The sequence below is a fragment of the Rhamphochromis longiceps genome, linkage group LG13, assembly GCF_057381845.1.
Source record: "Rhamphochromis longiceps isolate RC_006_pf linkage group LG13, R_longiceps_female_GT1.1, whole genome shotgun sequence".
Classification (NCBI taxonomy): domain Eukaryota; kingdom Metazoa; phylum Chordata; class Actinopteri; order Cichliformes; family Cichlidae; genus Rhamphochromis; species Rhamphochromis longiceps.
The window spans coordinates 22,925,244-22,940,198 of NC_140569.1; the positions used below are offsets into that span (position 1 = coordinate 22,925,244).

At 38.9% G+C, this 14,955-nt stretch overlaps 3 protein-coding genes across 5 annotated transcripts; all 3 read right to left on the reverse strand.

The window, feature by feature from the left end:
• LOC146655850 (glycine N-acyltransferase-like) lies at positions 1–3,142 on the reverse strand. 2 transcript variants are annotated; one of them, XM_085428520.1, is made up of 5 exons: positions 2,926–3,142; positions 2,728–2,841; positions 2,535–2,640; positions 1,988–2,114; positions 1–1,907 (listed from the first exon to the last, which is right to left on the reverse strand). In XM_085428520.1, the coding sequence occupies exons 1-5, from the start codon at positions 3,001–3,003 to the stop codon at positions 1,496–1,498; spliced, it is 837 nt and encodes a 278-aa protein (XP_085284646.1). In that variant the 5' UTR covers positions 3,004–3,142; the 3' UTR covers positions 1–1,495. The 2 variants fall into 2 exon arrangements, with proteins under 2 accessions (XP_085284646.1, XP_085284645.1); XM_085428519.1 differs by having other exon boundaries at positions 2,535–2,643; positions 2,926–3,136.
• Positions 3,143–6,195: 3,053 nt separating this feature from the next.
• On the reverse strand, positions 6,196–9,227 carry LOC146655851 (glycine N-acyltransferase-like). Of its 2 annotated transcripts, none has more exons than XM_085428523.1 (5): positions 9,043–9,227; positions 8,848–8,958; positions 8,653–8,758; positions 8,106–8,232; positions 6,196–8,025 (listed from the first exon to the last, which is right to left on the reverse strand). In XM_085428523.1, the coding sequence occupies exons 1-5, from the start codon at positions 9,118–9,120 to the stop codon at positions 7,614–7,616; spliced, it is 834 nt and encodes a 277-aa protein (XP_085284649.1). In that variant the 5' UTR covers positions 9,121–9,227; the 3' UTR covers positions 6,196–7,613. The 2 variants fall into 2 exon arrangements, with proteins under 2 accessions (XP_085284649.1, XP_085284648.1); XM_085428522.1 differs by having other exon boundaries at positions 8,653–8,761.
• A 3,974-nt stretch (positions 9,228–13,201) lies between these two features.
• LOC146655852 (glycine N-acyltransferase-like protein 3) lies at positions 13,202–14,955 on the reverse strand. The gene is made up of 5 exons (XM_085428525.1): positions 14,646–14,955; positions 14,464–14,571; positions 14,248–14,368; positions 13,790–13,922; positions 13,202–13,678 (listed from the first exon to the last, which is right to left on the reverse strand). The coding sequence occupies exons 1-5, from the start codon at positions 14,718–14,720 to the stop codon at positions 13,273–13,275; spliced, it is 843 nt and encodes a 280-aa protein (XP_085284651.1). The 5' UTR covers positions 14,721–14,955; the 3' UTR covers positions 13,202–13,272.

Here is a 14,955-nt window from a genome sequence, read left to right on the forward strand (position 1 = left end):
TAACAATTAAATGTCTTTTACTTTGGAGAACCATGGATAGTATTACTTGCAAATGAATGCGCATCATACGTGGGAAAGACATCCAACAACAGACCACTTCTTTATTGAACAGCAGAAGAAAAGGAGAAGTTGTGAAGGATACACTTTTGCTAATCATTGTTATACAAGCCAGCAAACATCAAGAGCGACTTTCATTGTTCTTTTTGTTAAATCTTATGGCTCCTGTGTTGTTTGATTGTAAGCCTCATTGCCTGGGGAATCATTTTATTGGGTCACCTTACTGAATTTGGTGACCCTGCTTTGGCTTATAAAGCTGCCAAATAAAATAAATTTCTTCCACCTCATTACTCCGCTTATAACATAATTAACCCCGCTCAGCTGTCCTCACCAGCAGATCACATAACTGTCTCATATTTACTCAGATGGGAACATTAACTGGTTCCTCAAGCCTTGGTCAACAGACAGGAGAGAACCTTCCAGTCTTGCCTACCTCATGGTTACACAGACAAGTTAGCTTTATTTGCTCCCCTCAGTTTTTAATGAAGTACTAAACTGTCCCCATTTTTAGAAGCATATTAGCTTCAGTTTGAAATGTTTGTACTTAATTATACTGTTAGTTGTTTTTTATGATTCACAGCTGATTTAGCTAGATAAATGCAAAGGGTTGTGTCAGGAACCCAGGAAGAAAGTCTTTATGCAGATCGGGATAATTCCACAACAGAGTGGCCAAAACTCGGATTGAGGTTAATGATCCGGTGTAGTGAACCCCTTAAACTGTTGTGCAGGTAATGTGATTGATTTGATTGTTTCTTAGCAAAACGTTATCAATGGTGGGGACTGATTCTACTTAGAGAAGATTATTTTTGGAGTTGATCCAGGAAGTTGTGGAAAGGTTCTTTACTATTCTGAAATAGGGGAAAATTGGACATTTCACACCATATTATGACAAATATATCAAAATGAAATTTGGAGAAGTTAGCTTGAAAATAATGCTACTTACAGGTGCCCTTTCTGACCCCAAAGCAAGCCCCAAGGAATTAGTGTCTTCTCCAAGAAATCACATACTCACTCAGATCCAGATGTGGATCCTACTGGATCCAAACACTCAGAACATGCATGTAATTATCATCTTTATCTGTGGTACGCAGTCTGGGACTGCTACGTTTGTATTATTTTTGTCAATCAACGCCTACTTCACTTACTCTTTGATTTTTACAGTCCAGGTTTAATGCAATTTTTCCAGGAGATTTACTGTACACTTAGAGCCCATACAGTCAAAATAGATGACAGACCAGAAGTGAAAGTGATCACACCTTTTATAAACGAGAGAAATGTTCCTGGGCAATAAGAGGGCCAAATAAAGAGCTATTAACCCAAAATTCTGGCTATCGTCTTTATTCCAACTATTTTCTAAAAGACTGAGTTCACCTTGTGACTTTAACTTATGAACAGAAAAAGCTGTAGCATTTTTTTTTTTTTACTTTTATTCTGTGCTTCATGGAAATATTTGAAATTCATTGACTACAAACCAGGCTTCCCTGTAAGAGGGATCTTCAGTGAAGCCCAGGTTTGTAAAGAGCCTGTAGGACACAGCGTTCTCCTCTTCTATGAAGCTGTAAACTGGGTAGCCCAGTGCATGATTCCTCTTGGCCAAGCTGCTGACCAGGATTTTGGCATAGCCTTTCCCTCTGTGCTCTGGCAGCGTGTAAAGCATTCCTATAGCGCCTGATGCATAGGTCAGAATCCAGGATACAGGCTTTCCTTCAGCATCCAGCACGCAGCAGGAGGGGAAGTTTGCAATCATGTTGCGGATCAGCCCAACGGCCACATCGACCTTTCCAAACTTCCACGTTTGGTTCACCAAGCCAATGTGCGATTCATCAAGAGAGCTTACTGAGATCCCTGAACTGACATGGAACAGAGCAAAGCTTGTATTATTATCAGGACGTAAAAGTTATGATTAAATATTTGTATGTGTAAATAATACCTGTCAACAGGAGGAAGCCTGCTCACATCTTCCAATGTCATCAAGTAACATTTTGCCACTCTTTTACAGGGTACACCCTTTGCTGATGCCACTGCTTTGAATATCTCAGTGTGGGAAACACTGGTTCCTTTAACACAAGTAATCAAAACCTTAAATGTGTGAACCTGTTTTTGTCTTAAAACATGATTTATTAAAGATTAACTTGCTCCCAACATGGGAAGTGCAAAGTTTAACCATAGATGTGTCCCAACTTTTTTTGTTTTGCAGTGCCATATCTTTCTATCACTAAATGACATACCATAACACTTTGAACACAATGAAAGACAATACCATTTTGAAAGATATAATTCCACTTTGAAGGTAGAAGTACATAAACACCAGGCATTAGGATGACTTTTCATTGGCTGGTCTAATTATATCATTGAAAATCACTTGCAGTAATAGACTTCAGTGGCCATATGTAGGGCTGCAGTGTGGGAGCCAGCGAATAAACAGTTTGAACTGATTCAGTAACAATGCAAACAATAAGAGAGCTTGTTGCCATTACCAACACAAAAGTACTTGCTCCAGTCAATAACAGATGACTTGCTGAGGATTTCTTCTAGAACAGCAGCATCAGTTGCAAAAAGCAGTGCATCTTTGAAGAGGTCACTCTTCTGGAAGAAAAATAGACACGTGATCTGTATTGGCATTTAAACAATGTATTGTGTGCACGCAAGCCCCCCCTGCACAGACAGTACCTGTTCACCGTGTGGTTTGCACATAATGACGCGGAACTGTGGCCACCTGTCCACTAAAACCCGGCGTACAGGGTCGGATCTGACTCTGTTTCTGATCACCAGGAAACCGTAAACCTTAAATTAATTCAGTAGTTGGTTATTTGCAGTACATTCAGTTCCTTGTAGAAATAAAAATATAACAGATTTAACCGAGCATACCTGCTGCGACATGGGTAAATATTTCTTCAGCTCGTTTTCCGCTGTTTTTAACTGATCTTCGGACAACTCAAAAGCCATTTTTCTCCACTCAGGAAAAAATGAAGCGTACAGTTCGGTAAATCGCGGAAGTGATCGGAAGTCGGGGGTCTACACGACGACGGAAACGTTAGCTGGGATTGTTTCTAAAGGCTGAGGTAGTGATTCACACTTTCGAGGCTTAAAGTTGAAGAGGAGGCACAAAAACACCGCCCCCACGAATAGCTCACATAGTAAATGATGTTGATTAACTTTCAGATTTGTGAAGTTTAGAGATTTGGTGCCACCATGTAAGTCCCCATGACAGAAACTGTCCATCATTTGTTTTTTCAATTTGACAATAATAATTACAGATTTTAAAAACTTTTTTAAAGCAAATGTAGCCTAAAATGCCATGTCCATAGCTATTTTTCTTGAGTTACCAATATAAGTTATATATTAAAATTAATATATGGATAAATAAAATAAATAAATATAATATTCTATACAATTTTTAAATGTTTAAAAGTATTTTAAATCTGTCGTGTTGCTGAATTGCCTGAGCCCCCCCTCCTAATTCCTTTCGATTTGTTCCCCTCGTTGGTCATCTAGTCATACAACTTACAGCGAGTTTTTTTGTTTTTTGGAGATAAAAATCATCTACCAGAACAAACTTGTGTGTCGTTGTTTCATCAAAACAAAAATTTCATGTTTTACAATATTTCACAAATGCATTAAAGGAAACATGTCCACACTGTTACCCATATTTACCGTATAAAAACAGTATAAACTGATATTTTTTTTGTAATTTTGATCATTTGGTTGATAAACATGTTAAAACATTTTTTTTTTTGGTCTTCATGTGCTCGAAAAAAGAAAACATCTAGTGAGCAGCAGCTATCTTGTTGATGCCCAAGGTTAAAGGGGAATGTCCAGAATGCTTTAATTTGATTGGAAGACAAAATGATTCAAATAACTCATTACAGTCACAGTATGCAACATGCAACACATCAAACCTTGAAGTAGATGGGCAAAAAGACCCCACCGGCTGCCACATGTGACAGCTCAGAACAGGAACTAAGCCTGTCCACTGAGCAGTCTGGAGGTCACAGTGGAAACACCCACAGTGTACTTTTTGACTATGCTGAGGAGTTGAGCTTGTCTGTAGATTAACTATACAAGGATTAATTTTTAAACATGTTCAGTGGATCACAGAAATATTGCAACACTGTCATTTAACTGTTAATAATTACACGTCAAATGGAACTCCGTGAAATTTAGACAGCACGGCCTCACGAAACTGGAGGAACATCTGGGCTTCAAACACCGTGTCTTTCATGTTGTTGGCTGATGTTTGCTACACACAGCTGAACAAAAAACACATAAAATTCAGTGTTGTTGAAAGGTTTTATGAAAACAGGGATTTTAAAACCTTTTTTTTTCTTTACAGCTTTCTACAGGTTGTGTCAGCTCTCCAGTTTGACCAGTTTAAGAAGCGTTTTAGCTTCTTCCTCATTACACACTCTTTCCTCCCTTTACACCTCATTGCAAACAGACATTGAGGTGTGTGTTAGGTGGTGTGTGCTGTATGTGCGATAGTAACTCACTGTTCTCTGAGTGTGTTTTGGCTTCCTTCCATCAAAGGCTGATCATATTTTCAGCAGTGATGTGAGATTGGATCTAATTTCTCTGCTGAATTCTAAAATATTTGAACAATATTGTAAGCAAAAATAAAATTAAACATTTAAGCCTGACCTCTATCAGTTATTCAGAATTTACCAGACATGTTATGTCAGTTTGGCTTAGATGGATTTAATTGATCTCTGATTATGTCACACACCCCAGCAGGTCACCACAGAAGCTCGACACGCAGGTTTCATATTAGTACATTAGAAAACACACACAACACTTATTACTATATACAGTAGTGACCTAAGCCATCATTAGGTCATTAGTGTAAAAAGATGCATAAAAATGGAGGCTGGTCTCCTATCCTGAGGAGGTGAGGAGATCAGACTCCTGCTGATCTCCTCTCTGCACAATCACACAGAATGCCCTGCACCATATAACCTGCAGCTGTAATGGATGCTTTCCAAAAAATAGAGGCTTTTTAAAAATAAATGAGACTGATGAGAATGCCCAGACTTCTTCAAGCTGATAGAAAGGTAACTCAATAACTACTCATTACATCCAAGCATCCTGCACCGCAAACCTTGAAGCAGATGGGCTTGTGCGGCACAAGACCACACCAGGTGTCACTCCTGTCAGCTGAGAACAGGAAACTGATTTGATGCTATCCTTTCAATATTCCAGCATTTTACTGGCAAGGCATACCTAAAAAGAAAAAAAAGATTACAGAAAAAACAAAACAATGGACGACTTCTTGCACAGCAGAGGAGTAGGGGAAGTTGCTGACACATCTCCGGGAGTGTATGTGTGAGAAAAGGGACACAAAAGACACATTGAAGGCAACAGTGGCATGACATTCGTGACTGCAGGCTGAGTAAGCTGAAATCTATTGTGGTTCTTGTTCATACTGAGACATAGCAGGCTGTTAGTGGGGAATCAATGTAAATAGTTATTTAAAGCACATGAAACTCCCTGTGGACTCTGCTGTGACCGAGATAAATATCTCTTCTGCTCAGTTTCAGATATGATATGATCAAATATGATCTTTTGACAGTTCCAAAGACATTTGTGCGCTCATGTAAATCAAATCAGTGTGTGAAACTCTGGAAATCGCGGAAGTGATGTGAAGTGGACGTAAACGCTAACTGGACTTTTCCTCCAGGCTGAGGTTGTCGTGATTCGCACTTTCAAGACGTATAATTGAAGAGAACGTACGATAATCATTGTCACCACCACCACCAACGCTCAACGTCCCTGTTGCTCATTAATTTTATATTTGTAAAGTTTTAAATACAGTCACAGTTTGTTTGGTTTTTCCTGGAGACCACAGGTAAATCCAGGTGTAGCCTCTAATACTTCACCAAAACACTGAGACCCTAAACCCTCTCTCAGGAATCTGAACCCTTTATTTTAATGATAAAAAAAGAAAGTGGACTTTAAAAAGTGCTGTACCTAAACCTAGATTAACCAGGTGAAAATAAATGAGAACACGCAAGTACAGTGTGTGCGTGTTTGTGTTTGTGCGTGAAGCAGTAATAAATGACACCAAGATAACAATTAAATGTCTTTTACTTTGGAGAACCATGGATAGTATTACTTGCAAATTAATGTGCATCATACGTGGGAAAGACATCCAACAACAGACCACTTCTTTATTGAACAGCAGAAGAAAAGGAGAAGTTGTGAAGGATACACTTTTGCTAATCATTGTTATACAAGCCAGCAAACATCAAGAGCGACTTTCATTGTTCTTTTTGTTAAATCTTCTGGCTCCTGTGTTGTTTGATTGTAAGCCTCATTGCCTGGGGAATCATTTTATTGGGTCACCTTACTGAATTTGGTGACCCTGCTTTGGCTTATAAAGCTGCCAAATAAAATAAATTTCTTCCACCTCATTACTCCGCTTATAACATAATTAACCCCGCTCAGCTGTCCTCACCAGCAGATCACATAACTGTCTCATATTTACTCAGATGGGAACATTAACTGGTTCCTCAAGCCTTGGTCAACAGACAGGAGAGAACCTTCCAGTCTTGCCTACCTCATGGTTACACAGACAAGTTAGCTTTATTTGCTCCCCTCAGTTTTTAATGAAGTACTAAACTGTCCCCATTTTTAGAAGCATATTAGCTTCAGTTTGAAATGTTTGTACTTAATTATACTGTTAGTTGTTTTTTATGATTCACAGCTGATTTAGCTAGATAAATGCAAAGGGTTGTGTCAGGAACCCAGGAAGAAAGTCTTTATGCAGATCGGGATAATTCCACAACAGAGTGGCCAAAACTCGGATTGAGGTTAATGATCCGGTGTAGTGAACCCCTTAAACTGTTGTGCAGGTAATGTGATTGATTTGATTGTTTCTTAGCAAAACATTATCAATGGTGGGGACTGATTCTACTTAGAGAAGATTATTTTTGGAGTTGATCCAGGAAGTTGTGGAAAGGTTCTTTACTATTCTGAAATAGGGGAAAATTGGACATTTCACACCATATTATGACAAATATATCAAAATGAAATTTGGAGAAGTTAGCTTGAAAATAATGCTACTTACAGGTGCCCTTTCTGACCCCAAAGCAAGCCCCAAGGAATTAGTGTCTTCTCCAAGAAATCACATACTCACTCAGATCCAGATGTGGATCCTACTGGATCCAAACACTCAGAACATGCATGTAATTATCATCTTTATCTGTGGTACGCAGTCTGGGACTGCTACGTTTGTATTATTTTTGTCAATCAACGCCTACTTCACTTACTCTTTGATTTTTACAGTCCAGGTTTAATGCAATTTTTCCAGGAGATTTACTGTACACTTAGAGCCCATACAGTCAAAATAGATGACAGACCAGAAGTGAAAGTGATCACACCTTTTATAAACGAGAGAAATGTTCCTGGGCAATAAGAGGGCCAAATAAAGAGCTATTAACCCAAAATTCTGGCTATCGTCTTTATTCCAACTATTTTCTAAAAGACTGAGTTCACCTTGTGACTTTAACTTATGAACAGAAAAAGCTGTAGCATTTTTTTTTTTACTTTTATTCTGTGCTTCATGGAAATATTTGAAATTCATTGACTACAAACCAGGCTTCCCTGTAAGAGGGATCTTCAGTGAAGCCCAGGTTTGTAAAGAGCCTGTAGGACACAGCGTTCTCCTCTCCTATGAAGCTGTAAACTGGGTAGCCCAGTGCATGATTCCTCTTGGCCAAGCTGCTGACCAGGATTTTGGCATAGCCTTTCCCTCTGTGCTCTGGCAGTGTGTAAAGCATTCCTATAGCGCCTGATGCATAGGTCAGAATCCAGGATACAGGCTTTCCTTCAGCATCCAGCACGCAGCAGGAGGGGAAGTTTGCAATCATGTTGCGGATCAGCCCAACGGCCACATCGACCTTTCCAAACTTCCACGTTTGGTTCACCAAGCCAATGTGCGATTCATCAAGAGAGCTGACTGAGATCCCTGAACTGACATGGAACAGAGCAAAGCTTGTATTATTATCAGGACGTAAAAGTTATGATTAAATATTTGTATGTGTAAATAATACCTGTCAACAGGAGGAAGCCTGCTCACATCTTCCAATGTCATCAAGTAACATTTTGCCACTCTTTTACAGGGTACACCCTTTGCTGATGCCACTGCTTTGAATATCTCAGTGTGGGAAACACTGGTTCCTTTAACACAAGTAATCAAAACCTTAAATGTGTGAACCTGTTTTTGTCTTAAAACATGATTTATTAAAGATTAACTTGCTCCCAACATGGGAAGTGCAAAGTTTAACCATAGATGTGTCACAACTTTTTTTGTTTTGCAGTGCCATATCTTTCTATCACTAAATGACATACCATAACACTTTGAACACAATGAAAGACAATACCATTTTGAAAGATATAATTCCACTTTGAAGGTAGAAGTACATAAACACCAGGCATTAGGATGACTTTTCATTGGCTGGTCTAATTATTTCATTGAAAATCACTTGCAGTAATAGACTTCAGTGACCATATGCAGGGCTGCAGTGTGGGAGCCAGCGAATAAACAGTTTGAACTGATTCAGTAACAATGCAAACAATAAGAGAGCTTGTTGCCATTACCAACACAAAAGTACTTGCTCCAGTCAATAACAGATGACTTGCTGAGGATTTCTTCTAGAACAGCAGCATCAGTTGCAAAAAGCAGTGCATCTTTGAAGAGGTCACTCTTCTGGAAGAAAAATAGACACGTGATCTGTATTGGCATTTAAACAATGTATTGTGTGCACGCAAGCCCCCCCCCTGCACAGACAGTACCTGTTCACCGTGTGGTTTGCACATAATGACGCGGAACTGTGGCCACCTGTCCACTAAAACCCGTACAGGGTCGGATCTGACTCTGTTTCTGATCACCAGGAAACCGTAAACCTTAAATTAATTCAGTAGTTGGTTATTTGCAGTACATTCAGTTCCTTGTAGAAATAAAAATATAACAGATTTAACCGAGCATACCTGCTGCGACATGGGTAAATATTTCTTCAGCTCGTTTTCCGCTGTTTTTAACTGATCTTCGGACAACTCAAAAGCCATTTTTCTCCACTCAGGAAAAAATGAAGCGTACAGTTCGGTAAGTGATCGGAAGTCGGGGGTCTACACGACGACGGAAACGTTAGCTGGGATTGTTTCTAAAGGCTGAGGTAGTGATTCACACTTTCGAGGCTTAAAGTTGAAGAGGAGGCACAAAAACACCGCCCCCACGAATAGCTCACATAGTAAATGTTGTTGATTAACTTTCAGATTTGTGAAGTTTAGAGATTTGGTGCCACCATGTAAGTCCCCATGACAGAAACTGTCCATCATTTGTTTTTTCAATTTGACAATAATAATTACAGATTTTAAAAACTTTTTTAAAGCAAATGTAGCCTAAAATGCCATGTCCATAGCTATCTAGTTTTTTCTTGAGTTACCAATATAAGTTATATATTAAAATTAATATATGGATAAATAAAATAAATAAATATAATATTCTATACAATTTTTAAATGTTTAAAAGTATTTTAAATCTGTCGTGTTGCTGAATTGCCTGAGCCCCCCCTCCTAATTCCTTTCGATTTGTTCCCCTCGTTGGTCATCTAGTCATACAACTTACAGCGAGTTTTTTTGTTTTTTGGAGATAAAAATCATCTACCAGAACAAACTTGTGTGTCGTTGTTTCATCAAAACAAAAATTTCATGTTTTACAATATTTCACAAATGCATTAAAGGAAACATGTCCACACTGTTACCCATATTTACCGTATAAAAACAGTATAAACTGATATTTTTTTTGTAATTTTGATCATTTGGTTGATAAACATGTTAAAACATTTTTTTTTTTTTGGTCTTCATGTGCTCGAAAAAAGAAAACATCCAGTGAGCAGCAGCTCTCTTGTTGATGCCCAAGGTTAAAGGGGAATGTCCAGAATGCTTTAATTTGATTGGAAGACAAAATGATTCAAATAACTCATTACAGTCACAGTATGCAACATGCAACACATCAAACCTTGAAGTAGATGGGCAAAAAGACCCCACCGGCTGCCACATGTGACAGCTCAGAACAGGAACTAGGCCTGTCCACTGAGCAGTCTGGAGGTCACAGTGGAAACACCCACAGTGTACTTTTTGACTATGCTGAGGAGTTGAGCTTGTCTGTAGATTAACTATAGAAGGATTAATTTTTAAACATGTTCAGTGGATCACAGAAATATTGCAACACTGTCATTTAACTGTTAATAATTACACGTCAAATGGAACTCCGTGAAATTTAGACAGCACGGCCTCACGAAACTGGAGGAACATCTGGGCTTCAAACACCGTGTCTTTCATGTTGTTGGCTGATGTTTGCTACACACAGCTGAACTAAAAACACATAAAATTCAGTGTTGTTGAAAGGTTTTATGCAAACAGGGATTTTAAAACCTTTTTTCTTTTCTTTACAGCTTTCTACAGGTTGTGTCAGCTCTCCAGTTTGACCAGTTTAGGAAGCTAAAGTTTTAGCTTCTTCCTCATTACACACTCTTTCCTCCCTTTACACCTCATTGCAAACAGACATTGAGGTGTGTGTTAGGTGGTGTGTGCTGTATGTGCGATAGTAACTCACTGTTCTCTGAGTGTGTTTTGGCTTCCTTCCATCAAAGGCTGATCATATTTTCAGCAGTGATGTGAGATTGGATCTAATTTCTCTGCTGAATTCTAAAATATTTGAACAATATTGTAAGCAAAAATAAAATTAAACATTTAAGCCTGACCTCTATCAGTTATTCAGAATTTACCAGACATGTTATGTCAGTTTGGCTTAGATGGATTTAATTGATCTCTGATTATGTCACACACCCCAGCAGGTCACCACAGAAGCTCGACACGCAGGTTTCATATTAGTACATTAGAAAACAAAAGACAAACAACACTTTATTTTTATAGAAATAAATACAGTGTAGGCTATAGCCGTCATTAGGTCATTAGTGTAAAAAGATGCATAAAAATGGAGGCTGGTCTCCTATCCTGAGGAGGTGAGGAGATCAGACTTCTACCCAGGGGTCTCGAACACCAGTCCTTGAGGGCCGGTGTCCTGAAACTTTTCCATGTGTCCCTGTTGCAACACACCTGAATAAAATTTGTAGATCATTAGCAAGAGTATAGAACTTGACTGAATGCTGAAGTGGCAACCCCTTATCCTACTCAAGTAAATTTAAATAAATGTAAGTGTTTGGAAAAATGTACTTCTAAAATTACTTTTATTGCACTGTGTTCATTCACTCACAAGCTGCTGTAGCATGCATTCAAGTTCTATAGATTCTCGCTAATGACCTACTAATTGTACTCAGGTGTGTTGCAGCAGGGACGAATGGAAATGTTTCAGGACAGTGGCCTTCTAGGACTGGAGTTTGAGACCCCTGCTCCTGCTGGTCTCCTCTCTGCACAATCACACAGATTGTCCTGCCCAATATAACCTGCAGCTGTCGCTGTTGAGGCATTTTGAACAGAAGTTCAATAACGGTGATGCTTTCCAAAAAATAGAGGCTTTTTTAAAATAAATGAGACAGATGAGAATGCCCAGACTTCTTCAAGCTGATAGAAAGGTAACTCAATAACTACTCATTACATCCAAGCATCCTGCACCCCGAACCTTGAAGCAGATGGGCTTGTGCAGCAGAAGACCACACCAGGTGTCACTCCTGTCAGCTGGGAACATTTCTGCTTTCTTCTGGAGACCAAAGGAAAATCCTGGTATAAAATGTAATACTGCTCACGCAATACAATAAGTGGAAGAATGTCTGAAACACTTTCTGAGCAATGTGAAACTTATATTTTGAATTATTAAAACAGAAAATGGGACGTTAAACAATGGGTGTGCTGACAATTTTACAGCAATTCAAGTAAGAAAGAGAACATATTTCTGTGAGGTATGAATAAATTACAGCAAGATATGAAAAAATAGCTTTTGGAGACACATTTACTATTAATCTCAGTGGTGTTTAAAATAAAGGGATCGGCTCATATGAAGGAACAGGCAACCACAACAATGGACGACTTCTTGCACAGCAGAGGAGTAGGGGAAGTTGCTGACACATCTCCGGGAGTGTATGTGTGAGAAAAGGGACACAAAAGACACATTGAAGGCAACAGTGGCATGACATTCGTGACTGCAGGCTGAATAAGCTGAAATCTATTGTGGTTCTTGTTCATACTGAGACATAGCAGCCTTTTAGTGGGGAATCAATTAGCTGTATCAGACTGTTTTGTTAATCCGTACAATAGTGGTCTACAATCAGTTTTTAAAATCGTTTATCTCTTTTATTTAATCTTTTGGCTCCTGTGGTGTTTGATTGTAAGCACTCAGTACCAGGGGAAAACATATTATTGGGTTACCTTATTGACATTGCTTTGGCCTACACAGCTGAATCCTGCCCTCTTTAACAGCCAAATAAAATAGTTTCTTCTCATTAGTCTTCCAATAACATAATTAACCTCACTCGCCTGTCCTCGCCGAGAGATCACATAACTACCTCATATTACTTATTTATTCTTCCCCTCAGCTGTGGACTCTCCACTCTCTACAGACACCCCAGTCTCTCTGATATAAGTGAGAATGGTGTGAGAATATGAGAAAAATAAATTAATTTTATTTTGTAGCACAACCCACTATAGTCCTTGTGCCAGTCTCATGTCTGGATAAATGAGTAGGACTGTGTCAGGGACCCAGGAAAAGTTTTGGCCAAGTCTTTATGCAGCTCAGAATAATTCCATACCAGATTGGTCAAAGCTGGGATGGAGGCAAATCATCCGCTTTGGTGATCCCTTAAATGGAGCAGCCAAAAGAAGAATAGGAAGATACTGGCTCAGAGTGTGAATCATTGGAGCTCAGTTTAATTTAGATATAACTTTTAAATTCTGTCCTATAATTTTATCTTTTTTTTTCTTTTTATGTTATGGCTGTTGGGAGTTGGCCCAACTTAGAAGTGATGGAGTTGATCCATATCCAGGAATTCTCAGAGGGATTTTTTTGACATTGTGAAAGGGAACATCTCTGGGCATTTCATACTATATTTCCATAGATCATATTCTGATCTAGATCCTATCAATTTTATAGGGATAATAAATAATAAATGTTAACAATTATGTTTTTATTTGTGTTTCATTCATTTTATTATATTTTTACACATTTATGAACCTGATAAAAATGAGTACAGTTGTTTCATGAAGCTAATCCAAAAAATTGAACTCCAACCATGCAGCCCTGTAAGAAGGATCCTCAATGAAGCCCATGTTTTTAAAGAGCTTGTAGGACAGCACATTGTCCTCTTCTATGTAGCAGAACACCGGGTAACCCTCAGCATGGAGTTTCTTGGCCAAAGTGCTGATCATGATTTTGGCATAGCCTTTCCCTCTGTGCTCTGGCAGCGTATACAACATTCCCAGAGCACAGTAATCATACACAAGTATCCAGGACACGGGCTGACCCTGGCTGTCTGTGATGCAGCATGATGGGAAGTTACTGATTAGGTTTTCAATCTTCCTGTAACCCTTCTCGTCTCCTCCGAACTTCCAGGTTTTATTCACCAAGTCAACGTGGGAAAGATTAAGAGACGAAATCCTCGACTCAAGCTCACTTAAAAAAAAAGAAAAGAAAAGAAAAGTTGTTGAGAAGCAATATAATTTACATTGCTCTGAAGCATATTTCATGTGACATATGCACAGACATATGCTTTTCAGATTATACCTGTTAATCGCTGGCATGTGCAGATAGTTGGTGTCTTGCAAATACAGAAGGTGTACTAAAATATCAGTTTTGTATTTTACTCTTCTGTCACAAGACACTTGTTTGAGGACTGGTGCATGGGAAACATCAAGTCCTGTTGGACAAAAATAATTTACATTGAATACTTTGTTTGTTGTTCCTTCCTTGCAAGAGGTTAAACAGTAATTTGTAAAAACAGCAAAACAACATAAAAAGGTGTAACTATCATTAGGAAAATCACCATATGACCATTAAATAATGCTGATCCAGTGCTATCAATGAAGCTGTTGTAACTTACACTTCTTTAGTAATAATGGATCACACTGTACAAAGTGTGTTGTGTCTATAAAACTGTGTAAATAGGAACAGCTGTCAAATGTAGTGACGTAAAAGCCACCATATTTATTTCGTGCTTATTTTCTGCAGTGATCTGAGCTCACCTCCTATCATGAAATAAGTGCTCCAATCAACTGCATTCTCGTCTGTCAGCATTTTCCTCAAACTCTGTTCATCCGTGCTGTAGTATGCCATCTTTTTCATGAAAATCGAGGCACGCTTGTTCTGTGAAATTAACAAAAGCTGTCACCATCATGCGACATGGAAAGATTTCAGTCTTGAAAAGCTATCCACAGTTTTCCGACGGGATTTAAACACACCTCGGGGTCCGGTCTGCAGATGATAACTTTAAAATCAGGCCACGCATCGACCACAACTTCCAGTGTAGTCGGTTTGTTCCTGTTGATTCCGTACAGGAAACCGTACACCTGAAAGCACGAAACACCTTTAAGCGCTGCTGAGGCTGTAAAGCACAAAGACACGCGGTTTATGTCGCAGATACCTTATAACTCTTCGGTAAGTGTTTGAGCAGAACTCCTTCAGCGACCTGCAGCTCGTCTCTGCTCAGGACCTTCATGTTTGGATAGTTGCACAGTTTTCTGACACTTTAACCTTTTCAGGTTAAACTGCGATGGCAATGATGACAATCAATGAAATGTAAATAGTTATTTACAGCACATGAAACTCCCTGTGGACTCTGCTGTGACCGAGATGTGACCGAGATAAATATCTCTTCTGCTCGTTTTCAGCTGTTTTAAATATGATCTTTCGACAGTTCCAAAGACATTTGCGCGTCTTTGTAAATCAAAGAC

Coding starts and splice junctions, on each gene's coding strand:
- LOC146655850 (XM_085428519.1), bottom strand. CDS start 3,003: ATGGCTTTTGAGTTGTCCGAAGATCAGTTAAAAACAGCGGAAAACGAG. Junction 2,115..2,534: donor GAGCAAGTACTTTTGTGTTG/GTAATGGCAACA, acceptor CTTGTGTTAAAG/GAACCAGTGTTTCCCACACT. Junction 1,908..1,987: donor AGGCTTCCTCCTGTTGACAG/GTATTATTTACA, acceptor GTTCCATGTCAG/TTCAGGGATCTCAGTAAGCT.
- LOC146655852 (XM_085428525.1), bottom strand. CDS start 14,720: ATGAAGGTCCTGAGCAGAGACGAGCTGCAGGTCGCTGAAGGAGTTCTG. Junction 13,923..14,247: donor CACTTATTTCATGATAGGAG/GTGAGCTCAGAT, acceptor TTTGTCCAACAG/GACTTGATGTTTCCCATGCA. Junction 13,679..13,789: donor CACATGCCAGCGATTAACAG/GTATAATCTGAA, acceptor TTTTTTTTTAAG/TGAGCTTGAGTCGAGGATTT.
- LOC146655851 (XM_085428522.1), bottom strand. CDS start 9,120: ATGGCTTTTGAGTTGTCCGAAGATCAGTTAAAAACAGCGGAAAACGAG. Junction 8,762..8,847: donor GCAAACCACACGGTGAACAG/GTACTGTCTGTG, acceptor TTTTTCTTCCAG/AAGAGTGACCTCTTCAAAGA. Junction 8,026..8,105: donor AGGCTTCCTCCTGTTGACAG/GTATTATTTACA, acceptor GTTCCATGTCAG/TTCAGGGATCTCAGTCAGCT.